The 17,330-nt window shown below is 44.5% G+C and overlaps 1 protein-coding gene across 3 annotated transcripts in view; it reads left to right on the plus strand.

Moving 5' to 3' along the window:
• Window positions 1–17,330, plus strand: part of rgs3a (regulator of G protein signaling 3a) — a 228,559-nt gene that overhangs the window by 44,859 nt on the left and 166,370 nt on the right. For 2 of the 3 annotated variants that reach the window (XM_071363911.1, XM_071363913.1), the window contains 2 exons: window positions 3,923–3,990; window positions 17,046–17,127. In XM_071363911.1, coding sequence (XP_071220012.1) covers window positions 3,923–3,990; window positions 17,046–17,127 — 150 coding nt within the window. Of the gene's footprint in view, window positions 1–3,922; window positions 3,991–12,095; window positions 13,237–17,045; window positions 17,128–17,330 lie in introns of those variants that run through there. The other variant, XM_071363912.1, reaches the window with a different exon arrangement.

A 17,330-nucleotide genomic window follows, 5' to 3' on the forward strand; every position in this document is an offset into this window, starting at 1 on the left:
TAGATTGGAACTCCGCCCCCCTTGGCAGTTCTACCTTGACGGAAAATGTTGTAGTTGGGGATGGAAATGTCAAAAGTTTTGGTGGCTCCTAATCCTAAGCCAGGATTCAGACACGGCTAGGACATCAGGGTTGGCTGAGTGTGCTAATGCAGTGAATAAAACACACTTAGGGAGGAGGCTTCTGATGTTAACATGCATGAAACCAAGGCTTTTACGGTTACAGAAGTCAACAAATGAGAGCGCCTGGGGAATAGATGTAGTACTGGGGGCTACAGGGCTTGGGTTAACCTCTACATCACCAGCAGAACAGAGCAGGAGTGGGATAAGGGTGCGGCTAAAGGCTATAAGAACTGGTCGTCTAGTGCGTTTGGAACAGAGAATAAAAGGAGCAGATTTCTGGGCGTGGTAGAATAGATTCAGGGCATAATGTACAGACAAGGGTATGGTAGGATGTGAGTACAGTGGAGGTAAACCTAGGCATTGAGTGACGATGAGAGAGGTTGCATCTCTGGAGTCACCAGTTAAGCCAGGTGAGGTCTCCGCATGTGCAGGACTGGGGGCTCTACAGTGAAATTAAACAATAAGAACTAACTGAAACAGCAGTAGACAAGGCATATTAACATTAGACAGAGGCATAAAGCTATCACAGGTGTTGATCGGGAGAGCTAAGACAACAACGGGTAAATGGCAATGAATTGGCAGAGAGGGTCAGTTCGGTACACACAGGACCTGAGTTCGAGGCTGGGAACAACAGATAAAAAACATGAGGTACTGTGTACAGTCCAGCAGGCATCAGCTGTGTAGCCGAGTGATCATAGGGTCCAATGAGCCGCAATATGTGAATCAGGGAGCCGTTCGGTAGTTGCTACTATGCTAGGCGAGCGGTAGACACGGCGTTCAGAAAGCTAGCGGGCCGGGGATAGCAGATGGGTCTTCGGCGACATCACAACGGAAAAGCCTGTTGAAGCCTCATCAGACGATTACGTCAGCAGACCAATTGTGATGGATCGGCGGGGCTCTGTTGCCAATTGGCAAAAGACGTTTTGTAGCCCAAGAGTTAGGTGGTATACATTCGTCGGCTAGCCGGGAGATGGGCCTAGCTCGAGGCTAGCTCAAAGCTAACCGGTTCTTGCTTTGGGACAGAGGCGTTAGCCAGCAATAGCCATTCGGTTACAGCTAGATGCGATGATCCGGTGTATTGGTCCAGAGCTTGCGGCAGGAATCCGGTGATGTGGTAGAGAAAAGCAGTCCCATATGCTCTGGGTTGATATCGCGATGTGCAGACTGGCAGGTATTGACTGAGCTAAAGCTGGCTGGTGTCCGAGCTAAAGGTGAAGACTGCTAACAATGACTACTAGCTAGTTAGCTGGCTAGCTTCTGATGGAGGTTCCAGTTATTAAGTATAAAAATAGCAGATCCGTACCACATTGGGTGAGGCAGTTGAGATTAAAATATATACGGAAAAAATTATGAAACGAGACAAGACAAACACACGTCCGACTACTACGCCATCTTGATTTGTCAAACATGATCTTAAAAACGACTGTGAAAGAAGTCGGCTTGATGGAGAGAATGTTCCTTCATTCTCTCCACCAAGTGTTTATTTGTTTGTGGTGTGAAAGGAGGGCCAGGATGTCAAGAGAGTGAAGAGATCTTCCATGCTACTTGGGGAGAGAGATGTTTTATGGCTGGGCAGCTCTGTGGCAAGACTGACTGACTGTGGCCAATGGCCAACACTACTCTTTGTCCTCACACCTCTCTGTCTCTCTGTCTCTCTCTCTGTCTCTCTCTCTCTCTCTCTCTCTCTCTCTCTCTCTCTCTCTCTCTCTCTCTCTCTCTCTCTCTCTCTCTCTCTCTCTCTCTCTCTCTCTCTCTCTCTCTCTCTCTCGTTCTCGTTCTCGTTCTCTCTCTCGCTCTCTCTCTTTCTCTCACTCTCTCTCTTTCTCTCAATTCAACTCAAGGGGCTTTAATGGCATGGGAAACATATGTTAACATTGCCAAAGCAAGTGAAATGGATAAACAAAAGTGAAATAAACAATCAAATTGAACAGTACATATTACACTCAGTTCCAAAAGAAAAAAGACATTTCAAATGTCATATTATGTCTATGTACAGTGTTGTAATGATGTGCAAATAGTTAAAGTACAAAAGTACAAAAGGGAAAACAAATAAATATGAGTTGTATTTACAATGGTGTTGGTTCTTCACTGGTTGCCCTTTTCTTGTGGCAACAGGATAACAAATCTTGCTGCTGTGATTGCACACTGTGGTGTTTCACCCAATAGATATGGGAGTTTATCACATAGCCTATCTTCTCTTGAGAGCTAGTTTTCTCTGTTGTTTTGTTAATTCTTTCCAATATGTCAAGTAATTATCTTTTTGTTTTCTCATGATTTGTTTGGGTCTAATTGTTACTGTCCTGGGGCTCTGTGGTGTCTGTTTGTGAACAGAGCCTCAGGACCAGCCTGCTTAGGGGACTCTTCTACAGGTTCATCTCTTTATAGGTGATGGCTTTGTTATGGAAGGTTTGGGAATCACTTCCTTTTAGGTGGTTGTAGAATTGAACGGCTCTTATTTTGATAATTAGCGGGTATCGACGAAATTCTGCTCTGCATGCATTATTTGGTGTTTTACGTTGTTCACTCTGTGTGATTAATGGTTATCCAAACAAAGGGCCGATGGGTGTGCAGGTTGGCTCTCTGGGGAGTTGGGATTAAAGTGACTGAACTCTCAGGCTCCTGTTTGAAGCTTGCCCCGTTACCCCGGCAACCCGCCTGCGGGATGGTAGAATGTGAACGAAGAAGCTGTAGGAGAACTAACTGTGGCAGGACTGTGTGTGTGTGTGTGTGTGTGTGTGTGTGTGTGTGTGTGTGTGTGTGTGTGTGTGTGTGTGTGTGTGTGTGTGTGTGTGTGTGTGTGTGTGTGTGTGTGTGTGTGTGTGTGTGTGTGTGTGTGTGTGTGTGTGTGTGCGTGCTCTTCTGTGTTTTATTGATGTTTGTGTCTGTGTGTGTGTGAATGCTAACACGATTATGAACTCCTCAGGAGGCTAACACAATGCTGGAGAGATGAAGGGGACGGTGTTTCTATGGGGTGGATGAGTTTGAAATCAAATCTCACCATCTGCGTGAGGAATGAGAGGGGGAGAGAGAAGGGGAGAGAGAGATAGTGAAATATAGAAGCAGAAAAGAGCTAGAATGGCAAAGAGCATAAGAATGTAAGAGAGCGTGTATCTGTATAGAGTGACGACAGGGAGATAGATACAGCTCCGTGTAAAAGGAGAGAGAGAGGGAGAGAGATTTGCAGCTATATGTATAGGGAGGGAGGGAGGGAGGGAAGGAAGGAAGAAGGAAGGGATGGAGGGAAGGAGGGAGGGGGGAGCAGGCATCAGCATTGTGGGCCAGCTGAATGCTGCCTTTATGAGGAATGGTTAAAAGGACATTGAGGCTGGGGCGAGGCTGCCGTCACCATGGTAACCTCACAGGAGCCCTCGAAGGAGGGATAATGGAGTGAGAGGGAAGTTCCTTTTCTTTTTACCCCCTCCCTGCTTCCCTCCGTCTCTTGTGCTCTTCTCCTCTCTTGGCTAGTTGGGCGCAGAGTTTCCCAGAGTTAGTAGTTCTGTTTGTGCCTTCATAGAGGGGTCCTAACTGATGCCCCTTTCTCAACACACACCAAGGCAGCCCAGGACAGGCTTAATCCATTCGCTTGTAACGTACAGAGAAACGTTTGGGGGACTTTTTTTGTCAGCATCAAATTTGGGACATTATCTTGCATCTGCAATATATTGAGGATTTTTTTGGGCAGCACCTTGTTGAGAAGAAGAGGGAGTCCCCGAGTTGGTACCCTGAGGGTCCAGAGACAGAGAGGCAGAGATGTTCTCTAAAGGCAGTGTCTCAGCCCGTGACTCTTTGGTCTTTCTTTCAGAGGCTGCGTTGTCAAACCATGGTGCTGCCCCCAAGACCACAAGACCTGAGAATATGCAATGCTTAACGGTGAGGGAATCTTTTGGAACTTTCTCTGTATGTGTCTTGTGCCTGTCTGTACTGTATGTCTGGGTATCTGTGTGAGACATGGAGCTGTGGTGAAAGGAGTGTGTTTGTGTATGTGTGTATGTGTGTGTGTGTGTTTGTGTGTGTGTGTGTGTGTGTGTGTGTGTGTGTGTGTGTGTGTGTGTGTGTGTGTGTGTGTGTGCGTGTGTGTGCGTGTGCGTGTGTGTGTGCGTGTGTGTGGACGTGTTTAACTACACGTGTTGGGACCAGAAGTCACATCTGCATATCAGAAACATCCAGTGCTGTTTATTTGATTCACTGGCTACACTGGAATTTGATGCTGGTGCTGGTAGCACACAAAAATGTCAACTTGCAAATCCCTATCAACTTTTCCTCATTCCGTTGCTTGAAATGTTTACTGTTGGATCACAACCCTGGTTCTGCAACAAACAGTTGTTTTAGTGTGGATTTGGAAGTGGGGCTATGACGAGCTGAAAGCTAACACTGAGGAACAGGAAGTCTCTGTAATGTAACTCTATATTAAAGACTTTTACATCAGTTTTTGAATGCTCTTTTCCCTCCCTCCATCTCTCTCCCATTTCTCTACCCCTCCCTCTCCTCCTCTTTTCCCCTCTCTCTCATCTCTTGATGCCTGATTGAGGAGTCTTTGTGGGGTGTTCTCCTTGGACCAAGTTTAAAGAAGGGCAAAGCACTTTCACAGGCTGAATGAGGAACCGTTGGGCTTTTCTGGGCATTTCCGTAACATGTCTGTTGAGAGAGAGAGCAATTGAGAGAGAGAGAGAGAGAGAGAAGAACGAACTGTCGGAAGATCCCACACTCCAAAAAGGAGCCGCTCCGTTCGTCTTGTCTGGCTCAAAGACAACGTTACAAGCACTCGCCTTTCTCTCCCTCTAATCCATCCTTCTGCTTGTTTAGATCTGAATAGAAGGATAGAAAATGGAGAGAAAGAGCTCTCACATGTTTTTGTGTGCGATAGAAGGGTAACCTTCCCCCCTTTAATAGGAGAACAGGGAAAGTCCCCCTAAACGCCCAGTAGAGGGGATGTAAGGAGGTGAATGGTCTTTTCTGACAGTCTGTTAGCATTGTGGAGACAGTGCACTATGGGTTCCTCTTTGGCCTCTCTCTTTCTCTGTCTCTGTTAACCTCGAGTGAGCCAGCCACTAAAGGATAAATGGAACGGAGACATGTTGGAAATTAATGAGGTCGCTCTGGGTTACATTTGCCAGTTTTCTGGCTGACATTAATTGATTTTTCCTACACAGAGCAATCCCAGATAACACATAATGTTCTGAGAACCATTTATTGGTATTTCATTACTTTAACAGAACGTTTACATTACATTTGACATTTTAGTAATTTAGCGGATGCTCTTATCCAGAGCAACTTACAAGTGCCTTGCTCAAGGGCACATTGGCCAATGTGTTTGCATGATTAATGCCTAAGGAAATGAATTTCCATGTGTCCTATCTGTGCTTGCAGTTTAAAAAAGTTCCCCAAAAAATAAGCTAGCATTGCTATTACAAGTCGTATTGAAATATTAAATGAAAGTTGTTTTTAACCTTTATTTAACTAGGCAAGTCAGATAAGAACAAATTCTTATTTATAATGATGACCTTTAAAGGAAGTTATTGATAAACCTCCAAATAACCTATAATTTCTGTTCTCAGAACGTTTAAAAAATGTTTTGTTTTACCTGTCAGGAAACGTATGGGTTCGTTCCCACCACCAATGTCAAACCAAAAACATACGTTCCCACAACTTCCAAGGAACTAAATGTGCTAGTTGGGATTTTGTTGTTATTTTTCATCGATTTCATAGCCCCGATGTTCCCAGCTCTCACGCTGTAGTTAATCAAAAACAAAAATAGGAGGGTGTTTTGATAACTGGAAAGGGGTTTGCCAGAGTAGCACATTTGCAGACCTGATTTTCCAGGAAAAGGAGAGGAAATATAAAAGAACCTAACATAACAAACATGATTTGTGTCTGGTCTGAGATTGCAGGAGTGTACAGATAGCAGGAGAAGGTCTCAAGACAGTGTGTCTAGGTGTGAAAACTGACTTTGTGTTAGTGTGTGTGAAAGAGAAGATTTGAATAAAAATAGTGAGGTGAGAGGTATGTGTAAACCCAGCTAACAATTCTAGGGAGAGAACATTTTTGTAATGTTACCTATAATGTAAAGATAATCCCGTTCTAGACACGTTTCATTGGAACGTTGCAAGAACATTCATGTGTCCAGTTTTCTGTGGGTTAGGAGAATATTCCATCAACATCACAATATACGTAGAACATGGTTGCCATGTGCTTAGAACGTAAGATAATGTTTTAAACAAATTTCATGGGAAAATTGCAAGAACATTTCTGTGTCCAGTTTTCTGTGGGTTAGGAGAATATTCCATCAACATCACAATATACGTAGAACATGGTTGCCATGTGCTTAGAACGTAAGATAATGTTTTAAACAAATTTCATGGGAAAATTGCAAGAACATTTCTGTGTATCAGTTGTCAGGATGGTTCTAAAGAAATATGTTTTCATTACACCATGTTACTGTGGCCAAGGTGAACTACTGAGCTATTCATACCACTTTGTCTGTTGGCAAGGGACACACACTGCTGTTAACATATCGTGTTTTGAACTTACATAGCTTGCAATTACATTGTGCATGTTCATTTAAACAGTAACTATTATTCAACATTTCCTCATCTGGGATTTGGTTTACAGTACTCCAATCTCTCCACTGCACCACCATATCCGTGACAGTTTTTGCTTAATCTGTTTATTCTCATCATTGATTTAGTTGTCCTATTTCAGCAATTTAGGGGTGTATATGTATAGCATATTGAGCAGTTTTCATGACACTCCTGAATCACTATGATGAATAAAATAATATATTGAGTGTACTTTTACCAGAGCTGAGATTTACTTCAAAGTGCATTCACCCTATTGCTTACAAGTTGTTTCATCTACGGTTGAAGTTGGAAGTTTACATACACTTTAGCCAAATACATTTAAACTCAGTTTTTCACAATTCCTGACATTCAAACCTAGTAAAAATTGCTTGTCTTAGGTCAGTTAGGATTACCACTTTATTTTAAGAATGTGAAATGTCAGAATAATAGTAGAGAGAATGATTTATTTCAGCTTTAATTTCTTTCATCACATTCCCAGTGGGTCAGAAGTTTACATACACTCAATTAGTATTTGGTAGCATTACCTTTAAATTGTTTAACTTTAAGGTCAAACATTTCGTGTAGCCTTCCACAAGCTTCCCACAATAAGTTGGGTGAATTTTGGCCCAATCCTCCTGACAGAGCTGGTGTAACTGAGTCAGGTTTGTAGGCCTCCTTGCTCGCACACGCCATTTCAGTTCTGCCCAACATTGTCTATAGGATTGAAGTCAGGGCTTTGTGATGGCCACTCCAATACCTTGACTTTGTTGCCCTTAAGCCATTTTGCCACAACTTTGGAAGTGTGCTTGGGGTCATTGTCCATTTGGAAGACCCATTTGCCACCAAGCTTTAACTTACTGACTGATGTCTTGAGATGTTGCTTCAATATATCCACATAAGTGTCCTTCCTCATGATGCAATCTATTTTGTGAAGTGCACCAGTCCCTTCTGCCGCAAAGCACCCCCACAACATGATGCTGCCACCCCCGTTCTTCACGGTTGGGATGGTGTTCTTCGGCTTGCAAGCCTCCCCCTTTTTCCTCCAAACATAACGATGGTCATTATGGCCAAGCAGTTCTATTTTTGTTTCCTCAGACCAGAGGACATTACTCCAAAAAGTACGATCTTTGTCCCCATGTGTCACGATCGTCGTAAGAACATTCGGACCAAAGCACAGCGTGATATGGGTTCCACATATTTATTGAAGTGAAACGTACAAAACAATTTAAAAAAAGCAAACAATACGTGAAGCTATGGAGTGCTCACAGGTAACTACACATAAACAAGATCCCACAAAACACAGTGGGGAAATGGCTGCCTAAATATGATCCCGAATCAGAGACAACGATAAACAGCTGCCTCTGATTGGGAACCATACCAGGCCAACATAGAAATAAAACAACCTAGATTACCCACCCTAGTCACACCCCGACCTAACCAACATAGAGAATAAAAGGCTCTCTATGGTCAGGGCGTGACATCATGTGCAGTTGCAAACCGTAGTCTGGCATTTCTATGGCGGTTTTGGAGCAGTGGCTTCTCCCTTGCTGAGCGGCCTTCAGGTTATGTCGATATAGGACTCATTTTACTGTGGATATAGATACTTTTGTACCTGCTTCCTCCAGCATCTTCACAAGGTCCTTTGCTGTTCTGGGATTGATTTGCACTTTTCGTACCAAAGTACGTTCATCTCTAGGAGACAGAACGTGTATCCTTCCTGAACGGTATGACGGCTGCGTGGTCCCATGTTGTTTGTACTATTATTTGTACAGATGAACGTGGTACCTTCAGGCGTTTGGAAATTGCTCCCAATGATGAACCAGACCTGTGGAGGTCTCCGATTTTTTTCTGAGGTCTTGGCTGATTTCTTTTAATTTTCCCATGATGTCAAGCAAAGAGGCACTGCTTTTGAAGGTAGGCCTTGAAATACATCCACAGGTACACCTCCAATTGACTCAAATTATGTCAATTAGCCTATCAGAAGCTTCTGAAGCCCTGACATCATTTTCTGTAATTTTCCAAGCTGTTTAAAGGCACAGTCAACTTAGTGTATGTAAACTTCTGATCCACTGGAATTGTGATACAGTGAGTTATAAGTGAAATAATCTGTCTGTAAACAATGTTGGAAAAATGACTTGTGTCATGCGCAAAGTAGATGTCCTAACCGACTTGCCAAAACTATAGTTTGTTAACAAGAAATTTGTGGAGTGGTTGAAAAACGTGTTTTAATGACTCCAACCTAAGTGTATGTAAACTTCCGGCTTCAACTGTACATATGTGCCTATGGAGAAGGGGGTAGCGTTCTCTCTGGACAGGGCCTGACTATTCTGGCCCAGTAAGCACATGCCCTAAAGATAGCCCTTATTGTGACAGTGGTTAGGGCATTCAACATTGGTGCTGGTGGCCTGGGTTGGAGGCCTGCTAGGGGAATACCTCTACTCTCACATTCTTAGCTATATACAATATGTTAATGTTATTATTTGGCAACAGTTTCAACACACCTAGCTGATCTAATTAAAATGCGCTTGTCAGTAGCTAAGTTTCCATCCAATTGGCGACACATTTTCATGCAAATATTCTAAAACAATATGTGCATTTCCCCACCAGAAATGTGTTTCCGTCAAATGGACTTGTTGTGGATAAAAGGCTGTGCGTGATTAGTAGTGCACATAAAAATACCTTTTACGGTTAAATTCCCATGTACCCAATTAAAAACAAGACCCTCGATATTTATTGAAAGGAGCATCGACCTCTTCACCGTGCACATTCACCACCCTGTGAAGTTCATCATAACTTATTTCATCTGTAGCCTATAAACTGCATGCGTTCCCGAGTCGTAGCGGGAGGACCACACAACATCATGACTGACTCCTGGTTAGTGACACATGTTTGTTGTACATGGTATATGTGGTGTAGATGTCAAAAAGTCCTTAGAGTTCCCTTTGAGATGCTCAGCTATATAGAATGAATAAATACCGATCATTTATGAGGAAGTGGAATTAATTCATGCTCAAGGGGAACTCCTAAAGATTCCCATCTTTCAATGAGAAACTCATTTTAATTAGATCAGATAGGTATGTTGCAACTGTTGCCAAATAATTACATGAACATATTTTGCTAACAATGTGAGAGTAGGGTGATTCCCCTAGCGTTTCCCAAGCACGGTCCTCAGGACCCCAAGAGGTGCACATTTTGATTTTTGTCCCTAGCACTACACAGCTGATTCAAATGATCAACGCTTGATGATTTGTTTATTATTTCAATCAGCTGTGTAGTGCTAGGGACAAAAACCAAAACGTGCACCACTTGTGGTCCCAAGGACCAAGTTTGGGAAACCCTGCCCTAGCATATCTCAAACCCAGGCCACTAGTAACAATGTCAAACACCCTCACCAATGTCTCAGTAAGGGATATCTCTAGCACATGTGCTTATTGGGCCAGTATAGTGAGGCCCTGTCCTGTCCAAAAGAAACCGTACCCCCTCCTCCCTAAGCACTTGTATAGATCTGAAACAACTTGATAGGTATAATAGGGTGGATGACCTTTGAAGTAAATCTCAGCTCTGTTAAAAGTACACTCAATTCAAACTTTGACAGTTCATAGGGATTCAGGAGTATCATTAAAACCGATTAACATGCCCCACCAACATTACACAACTGTACTGAAAGCCCTTAAGGGATTGCTGAACTAAGTCAATCGAATCAATGATGAGACTAGTCAGATTAACCAATACATTAACCAATAGATTAACCAATACATGACACAGACTTGGTGGCGTAGCAGGAAGATCATGAACCAAGAGGTTGTGAGTTCTCATCCCAGGTGAGGGCTGTTGAACGATGACTGTATAAATGAACATGCATAATGTAATCATGTGTGTTGAATATGTCATTTGGAACCTGTATGTTAAAAGTACTGTGTGTGTGAGTATCCCTTGCCAACAGACAAAGAGCTACGAATGGATCAATCAGGGTCTTGATCGGCTGGACAACAGTAATAATGTGTAATGAAACCATAACTTTTTTGGGGAGAATGTTTCTTTGGTTTAATCAGGTGATATCCTGACAACTGATACACAGAAATATTCTTGCAAAGTTTCCATGAAATGTGTCTAGAACATTGATATCTTAAGTTCTGAGAACATGTTAAGCACGTTCTGGGTAAGTTATTTTTGACATTAAGGGAATGGTCTCTTGGAAACATTCCTTGCACATCATGGGAACATTCATGAACATGAAAACGTTAGCTAATGACATAATGAGACTCTTAAGGGAACGTTCTCTAAAGTTGTGGGAACATGTGTTGTTAGCTGGGAGGCAGCAGAAACACCATAACAATAAGATAATGTACACTTTATGTACAAAGGTATGTGGACACCCCTTCAAATTAGTGGATTTGGCTAATTCAGCAACACCCGTTGCTGACAGGTGAATAAAATCGAGCACACAGCCATGCAATCTCCATAAACAAACATTGGCAGCAGCAGAATGGCCTTACTGAAGAGCTCAGTGACTTTCAATGTGGTAGCGTCATATGATGCCACCTTTCTAGCAAGTCAGTTCAAGAGATTTCTGCTCTGCTAGAGCTGCCCTGGTCAACTGTAAGTGTTGTTATTGTGAAGTGGAAACTTCAAGGAGCAACAACGGCTTAGCTGTGAAGTGGTAGGACACACAAGCTCACAGAACGGGATCGCCGAGTGCTGAACTGGGTAGCCCATAAAAATCGTCTGTCCTCGGTTGCAACACTCACTACTGAGCTCCAAACTGCCTCTGGAAGCAACTTTTTGTCATGTAGTGTAAGTCGGCAATGCACAGTAGATCACATGCTTTATGTGGACGAACGGTGGCGATTCAACATGTAGAATAGTCTGAAAATGACGGACGGTGTTCTGTTGTCAAAGACGGTAGGACTGCTTCACATGGCTTTTAAGCCTTCATCTTTTCAGCGTGTCTCATCTTTCAGTGCCAAAGTAGCACCACAAGAAGTTGCTTGGATGTTTATTGTCAGTGTATGTGGGTGAATATGGCGTAGGTGGAATTCATAAAGATATGGGAGTGTGTCTATTATACATGGCTGTGTTATTGAGCGTCCACAAACTCTCTCCCACCTCCGTATGCACAACATACATGTAATGTATATAAGAGTGCTCACTTCCAGTGCTCTTCTCTGCTTCCACCTCTACAGTATGATCAGAAGTCTGTGTGTATGTGAGCTGTTTCTGTCACCTCTTTCTCCCAGCCCCATACTGCTGGCTCAGGAAGCTGTTCTGGGCTTATCGAGGGCCGGCGCAAAACAGGCTGGCCCGGACAGCGCTCAGGGTGGGGGGAGGAGGGGGGGTGAGGGGGCACTTCCTCCCATTCTTCTCCTGAGTGGAGTTCCCATGAGCAGCCATGCCAAGAGCAGTGGGGCTGGAGCAGGCCGACCCAGCACCAGTCTCGCCTCTGTGACGCCAGCCCCCACACACGGACACACACACCGCGAGCACAGCGCTCGTCTTCTCTCCGCAGAGCAGAGAAGACCGGACAGTGCTAGGCAGACTCACGGTAATGTGAGGAGCCATACACAGCACTCTGAGGACACAGTGTCGTGAGGAGCTATACACAGCACTCTGAGGACACAGTGTCGTGAGGAGCTATACACAGCATTCTGAGGACACAGAGTCGTGAGGAGCCATACACAGCACTCTGAGGACACAGTGTCGTGAGGAGCTATACACAGCATTCTGAGGACACAGAGTCGTGAGGAGCCATACACAGCACTCTGAGGACACAGTGTCGTGAGGAGCTATACACAGCATTCTGAGGACACAGTGTCGTGAGGAGCTATACACAGCATTCTGAGGACACAGAGTCGTGAGGAGCCATACACAGCACTCTGAGGACACAGTGTCGTGAGGAGCTATACACAGCATTCTGAGGACACAGTGTCGTGAGGAGCTATACACAGCACTCTGAGGACACAGTGTCGTGAGGAGCTATACACAGCACTCTGAGGACACAGTGTCGTGAGGAGCTATACACAGCATTCTGAGGACACAGTGTCGTGAGGAGCCATACACAGCAATCTGAGGACACAGTGTCGTGAGGAGCTATACACAGCACTCTGAGGACCCATACACAGGGCTTGAAGGGAACATTGAAGCATTGAAGACCACTCATAGAGGATCTAATTGTTGACTGCGCTGACCACATACAGATCATTGTTTCTAGTGCATCTCATTGACTGTCTGTTGACCATCCAGATAGGACCATACCTAGTGATTGCTGCATAGAGGACAGCAATCAACACAAACCGTACTGACTGGACTATAGAGGATCCTGACTAGAGAACCACCATACAGAGAGGTCTGGGATCAGATTTGGACCACACATTGAAGAGCACATACAGCATTGTGAGAACCCAGAGAAGAGCAGAGGAACTCTAGAGGAACATCGTCAGGGAACCATCCAGGACGGTAGACAGAGAAGCATCCACAGTGTGTCTGTCCTCAGGAGGAGCCTGGAGTCATGCATACCATCCACGGGCTGTGTAGGGTCTGCATCACTGCTAGACTGCCTCAGGTCTGTCCCCCTAGACAATCACCTGGAGAGAGGGAGGGTGGGCGAGATAGAGGTGTGTTGTACATGGGCGTGTGACAAATGGGGGGAGAGTGTCAGGTAAGTGTGTGAGTGAGACAAGAGGGAGAGGACAGGGTCTGGGGTAGGAGAGTGTGCGAATGGATGTGTGGAGAACGGGGGGAGAGGGAAAATGGAAGGAGAAGGGGAGGGGAGCGGGACGGGTGCTGAAATAGGGTTCTGTGTGTCGCCAGCTCTTTTGGAAAGACTGCAACACTGACAAAGAGAAAGAGAATACATTAGATAGCATGGAAAATAACAAGGGAAAGGAATGATAGAAGAGCAATGACGTAGGAAACAGACAATGTTCAATTGGTTGTGAAACTGAAACTACCTGTGTATAGATTTTTAGGAAAGTGAAATTGGATTAAGGCACTGGAACAATGATAGATAGAAAGAAGAAAAGTTAGGGAATTTATATTAAAGCCTTTAAGCGCTACTAATATAGCCAAGTGTTTGCCATTGGACAGCTCAGTCCTAAAGTATCTAACATGTAAGGGAAGCGATGAGGAGGAAACCACTGTAGGAAACGAGAGGATGAAAAGAGAGAGTGTTTTCCCTGTTTCCTGAGACTGAAGAACCAGGTCTCTTTCACCTGCATTATTCATCCTTAACGAGAGAAGAGACAGATCTGATGAAGAGATACATTGAAAATAAAGAGAGAGACTCCTCCAGTCCTGCAGGCTTAAAAATAACACCCCAAAGTCTGGAGTCTGTTATCCTCACTTCAAAACTACTTCCATACAGTCTGAAGCTTATGGCTTATAGACATAGCACAAGCCCATCTTATCTAACAGTTTGCAATCAGTTGGGGTTAACAACCCAAATCAACTTTGGCCTAAGACACTCTGTCTTGGAGTTCGCATGGTGTCACGTCAGTACAGCGTGTTGACATGGACATAATGCTGGGCTAGCAGGAAGTTTGGTTTTTCTGGAGGCCACGAGACACATTGTCACCAAACCACAGTGACCCAGATGTGGCCCTGCACAATGGACCGGGGCTGTCCTTCTGGAATTTTAGTGCTGTAGTGTTCAGCACACAAACAGACATTGGGGTGGATTGTTTTTTGCTTTAGTTCTGCGTGCCTGTGTGTTTGTGTAAGTTTGTGCATGTGTGTGTTTGTGTGTGTGAGAGTGTGCAATTGTGCAGGTCAGTAGTGAAATGACTGAGGCACATCAGGTTGACAGACTGGAGAGGCATCAAACTGAGCAGAAGCACACAGCAGACAGACAAACAGACAAACAAACAGACATACAGACAGACAGACAGTGGGTTGGCTCCTGGCTGTGTTCTCATAGTCAGATAGTGTCTTATATGAGGTTGCTGAGGCAAAGCAACAGAGAGAGAAAATTCGGTCTCATGCACGCACGCACACGCACACAAACACTGCACATCTCACAGGACACAACAGAACACCACTCCGAGTCACCACACACACACACTCCTACGCAATCAGTTACATAAATACACCCCTGTACAACTCATTTGAGTAGCTCTAAATAGCGAGCAACGGTAGTTTCATACTCATACTGGGCTTGTAACCTTCTCTTTTGAGGGGAAGGAGAAAGATTGAGGCTGTAGAGGCTGTAGACGCTCTTGAGGCGAACTGGAGATGGGAGAATAGCATCCTTGAACAAATGCTGTGAATGCTGCCTGTCAGGCAATTGTTGCTGGTTCTCTGACCTTGGCCTGAAGGTTGGACGTGTGTGTTAGTGCATGGGAGAGCGAGACCAGGAATGAGGGTTCCTTTATTAACAACGTGTGTGTGTAACCACCTTGTGCCCACTGTAAGGCCCTGGATGCCAGTCGGTGTGTGTCTGGTCTCCCAGTGGTCCGGTCCCACGCTCAAAAAGGCCAGGGGGCACCTCTCATTAACACTACCCCCCCACCCCCCGATCCCCTCTTCCCACCGCCCCTCTACTCTACCTTCCCTCCCCTACTGACTGCCAACCTAGCCCCTACAGAGCCCCCCCAACTCTTTCCTTCCCTTACTCTTTTTTCATTAATTTTTCTCTCCTCTCTTACTGTCTCCCGTAGACTCTCACCCGGTCTTTCTCTATTTGCTTCTGTCGTTTCTCTCTATTTCCTCATCTGCCTCTTTGTCTCGTTTTCTCTTCATCTGTCCATCTCATTTCTCTTTTTCCCCCTCTCTTTCTGTCTCATTGTCTCTTCTGTCTGTCTGTCTTCTCTCTGTCTCTCTGTCTCTCTCTCTCTCTCTCTCTCTCTCTCTCTCTCTCTCTCTCTCTCTCTCTCTCTCTCTCTCTCTCTCTCTCTCTCTCTCTCTCTCAATTCAATTCAATTCAATTTGCTTTATTGGCATGACGTATCAATGTACATATTGCCAAAGCTTATTTTGGATATTTACAATATAAAAATGAGAATCAAAATTGTCAACGGGACAACAGTAACAACAATAACCAAGTGTCAAAATAACCATACATTCAACAATAAGCATACAGTAGAGTACATGTGCAGGTTGATTGGTCTGTCAGACACTGTCCCTCAACTTATGGCAGGCAGCAATGTAGCACGCTGCCAAATGTAGTACGCTGTCTTCTCACACAATATGTTGCTCTGATCCTTGTCTGTCCCTGACACCAGATAGACAACTACTCTGACATGACAGGGTGACAAGTCCTCCACTAACCAGATTATCTATCAAGATGATCATCTATCAAACATTTTAAAAGACAATCAATATTATCATGTATTTTTATAGGTGGAAAGTCGGTCAGTAATTGCCATAATGTGTTCATCAACTTGTTTGTGTCTTGTCAAAAACAAGCGTAAAAAACAAACATGTTTGTGTGTGCCCCGCCACAGCCTGTCAGTCGGCAGGATGAAGAGGTCAACCTGGCTGTCACCAGGGCGGTGACATGGCATTGGGGTGACATACAGGATGTCACCAGTGATTATGGACTGTGACTCTGTATCTCACTAGATTACAGACGGTCAATCCTGAAGGGCAATCCGTCAAGGAATTCTAGGAACTGTCCCTAAGACCATTATACCAGCCTCCTTTGGCTACTGAGGGTTGTACTGTAGTTATCAAACCTAAACAAGTTAATACGCTTATGCATCTTGATGCCAGTCTTTTAGACATGCTCTCTGGCTAGAGGTTGCTCATAGGCCCAGATCTAGGATCAGTTTACCCTCTTACCATCCTGATCTGAACTAAAAGGTGGGAGATGTAAAACCGATAAGAGTTTTGAAGCAACATTGTACTCAGTCTTTTTATGTTCAGCTGGAGAGCTATAATATAAAGTGTGTGTGTGTGTGTGTGTGTCTGTCTGTGTAGAGATTTCAGATGCCCTATTGTCAGCAGATGAGATGGAAACAATGTATTGGAGCGGAGCACTGTTGATTTTGGACCACACACACTGTCATTATTCCTGGAGTTCTCAGAAAGTTTTCAGGCATCATACATGTGTGTGTGTGCCTGCCCTCTTACTCTGTGCGGATGCTGCCAACAGTTGGCATCAGATCAACACCAATGCGCCGGCTACCTTAATGAGGGCCACAGTGCTAATCTGTGTGGCTGGCATCCACAATCGTTCCATCCTGACACACTCAGCTCCTGGCCAGAGAACATCTCTCTAATCTGTAGGCATATGCTGACATGTTGTTCATCACTGCTCCTGCTTGCTGTAGATGTCTATTCAAATATAGTATTTGCATTTCATTCCGTGGACATATATAGACATGCATTAATAATGCTTTATGGTGATGTTATGTCTGTTTGTGGGTTCTATAGGTGACCATCCTTCGAGGAAAGGACGGCTATGGCTTCACCATCTGCTCTGACTCCCCAGTGAGGGTTCAGGCTGTCGATTCAGGCAAGGCTCTCCACTCCCCGTGTGTGTGTGTGTGTGTGTGTGTGTGTGTGTGTGTGTGTGTGTGTGTGTGTGTGTGTGTGTGTGTGTGTGTGTGTGTGTGTGTGTGTGTGTGTGTGTGTGTGTGTGTGTGTGTGTGTGTGTGTGTGTGTGTCTAGATGTATGGGTACAGGTGTATATTTGACTCTCTCTAGTCCCTTCTTCCC

This window comes from Salvelinus alpinus, chromosome 24, assembly GCF_045679555.1.
Source record: "Salvelinus alpinus chromosome 24, SLU_Salpinus.1, whole genome shotgun sequence".
Lineage (NCBI taxonomy): Eukaryota > Metazoa > Chordata > Actinopteri > Salmoniformes > Salmonidae > Salvelinus > Salvelinus alpinus.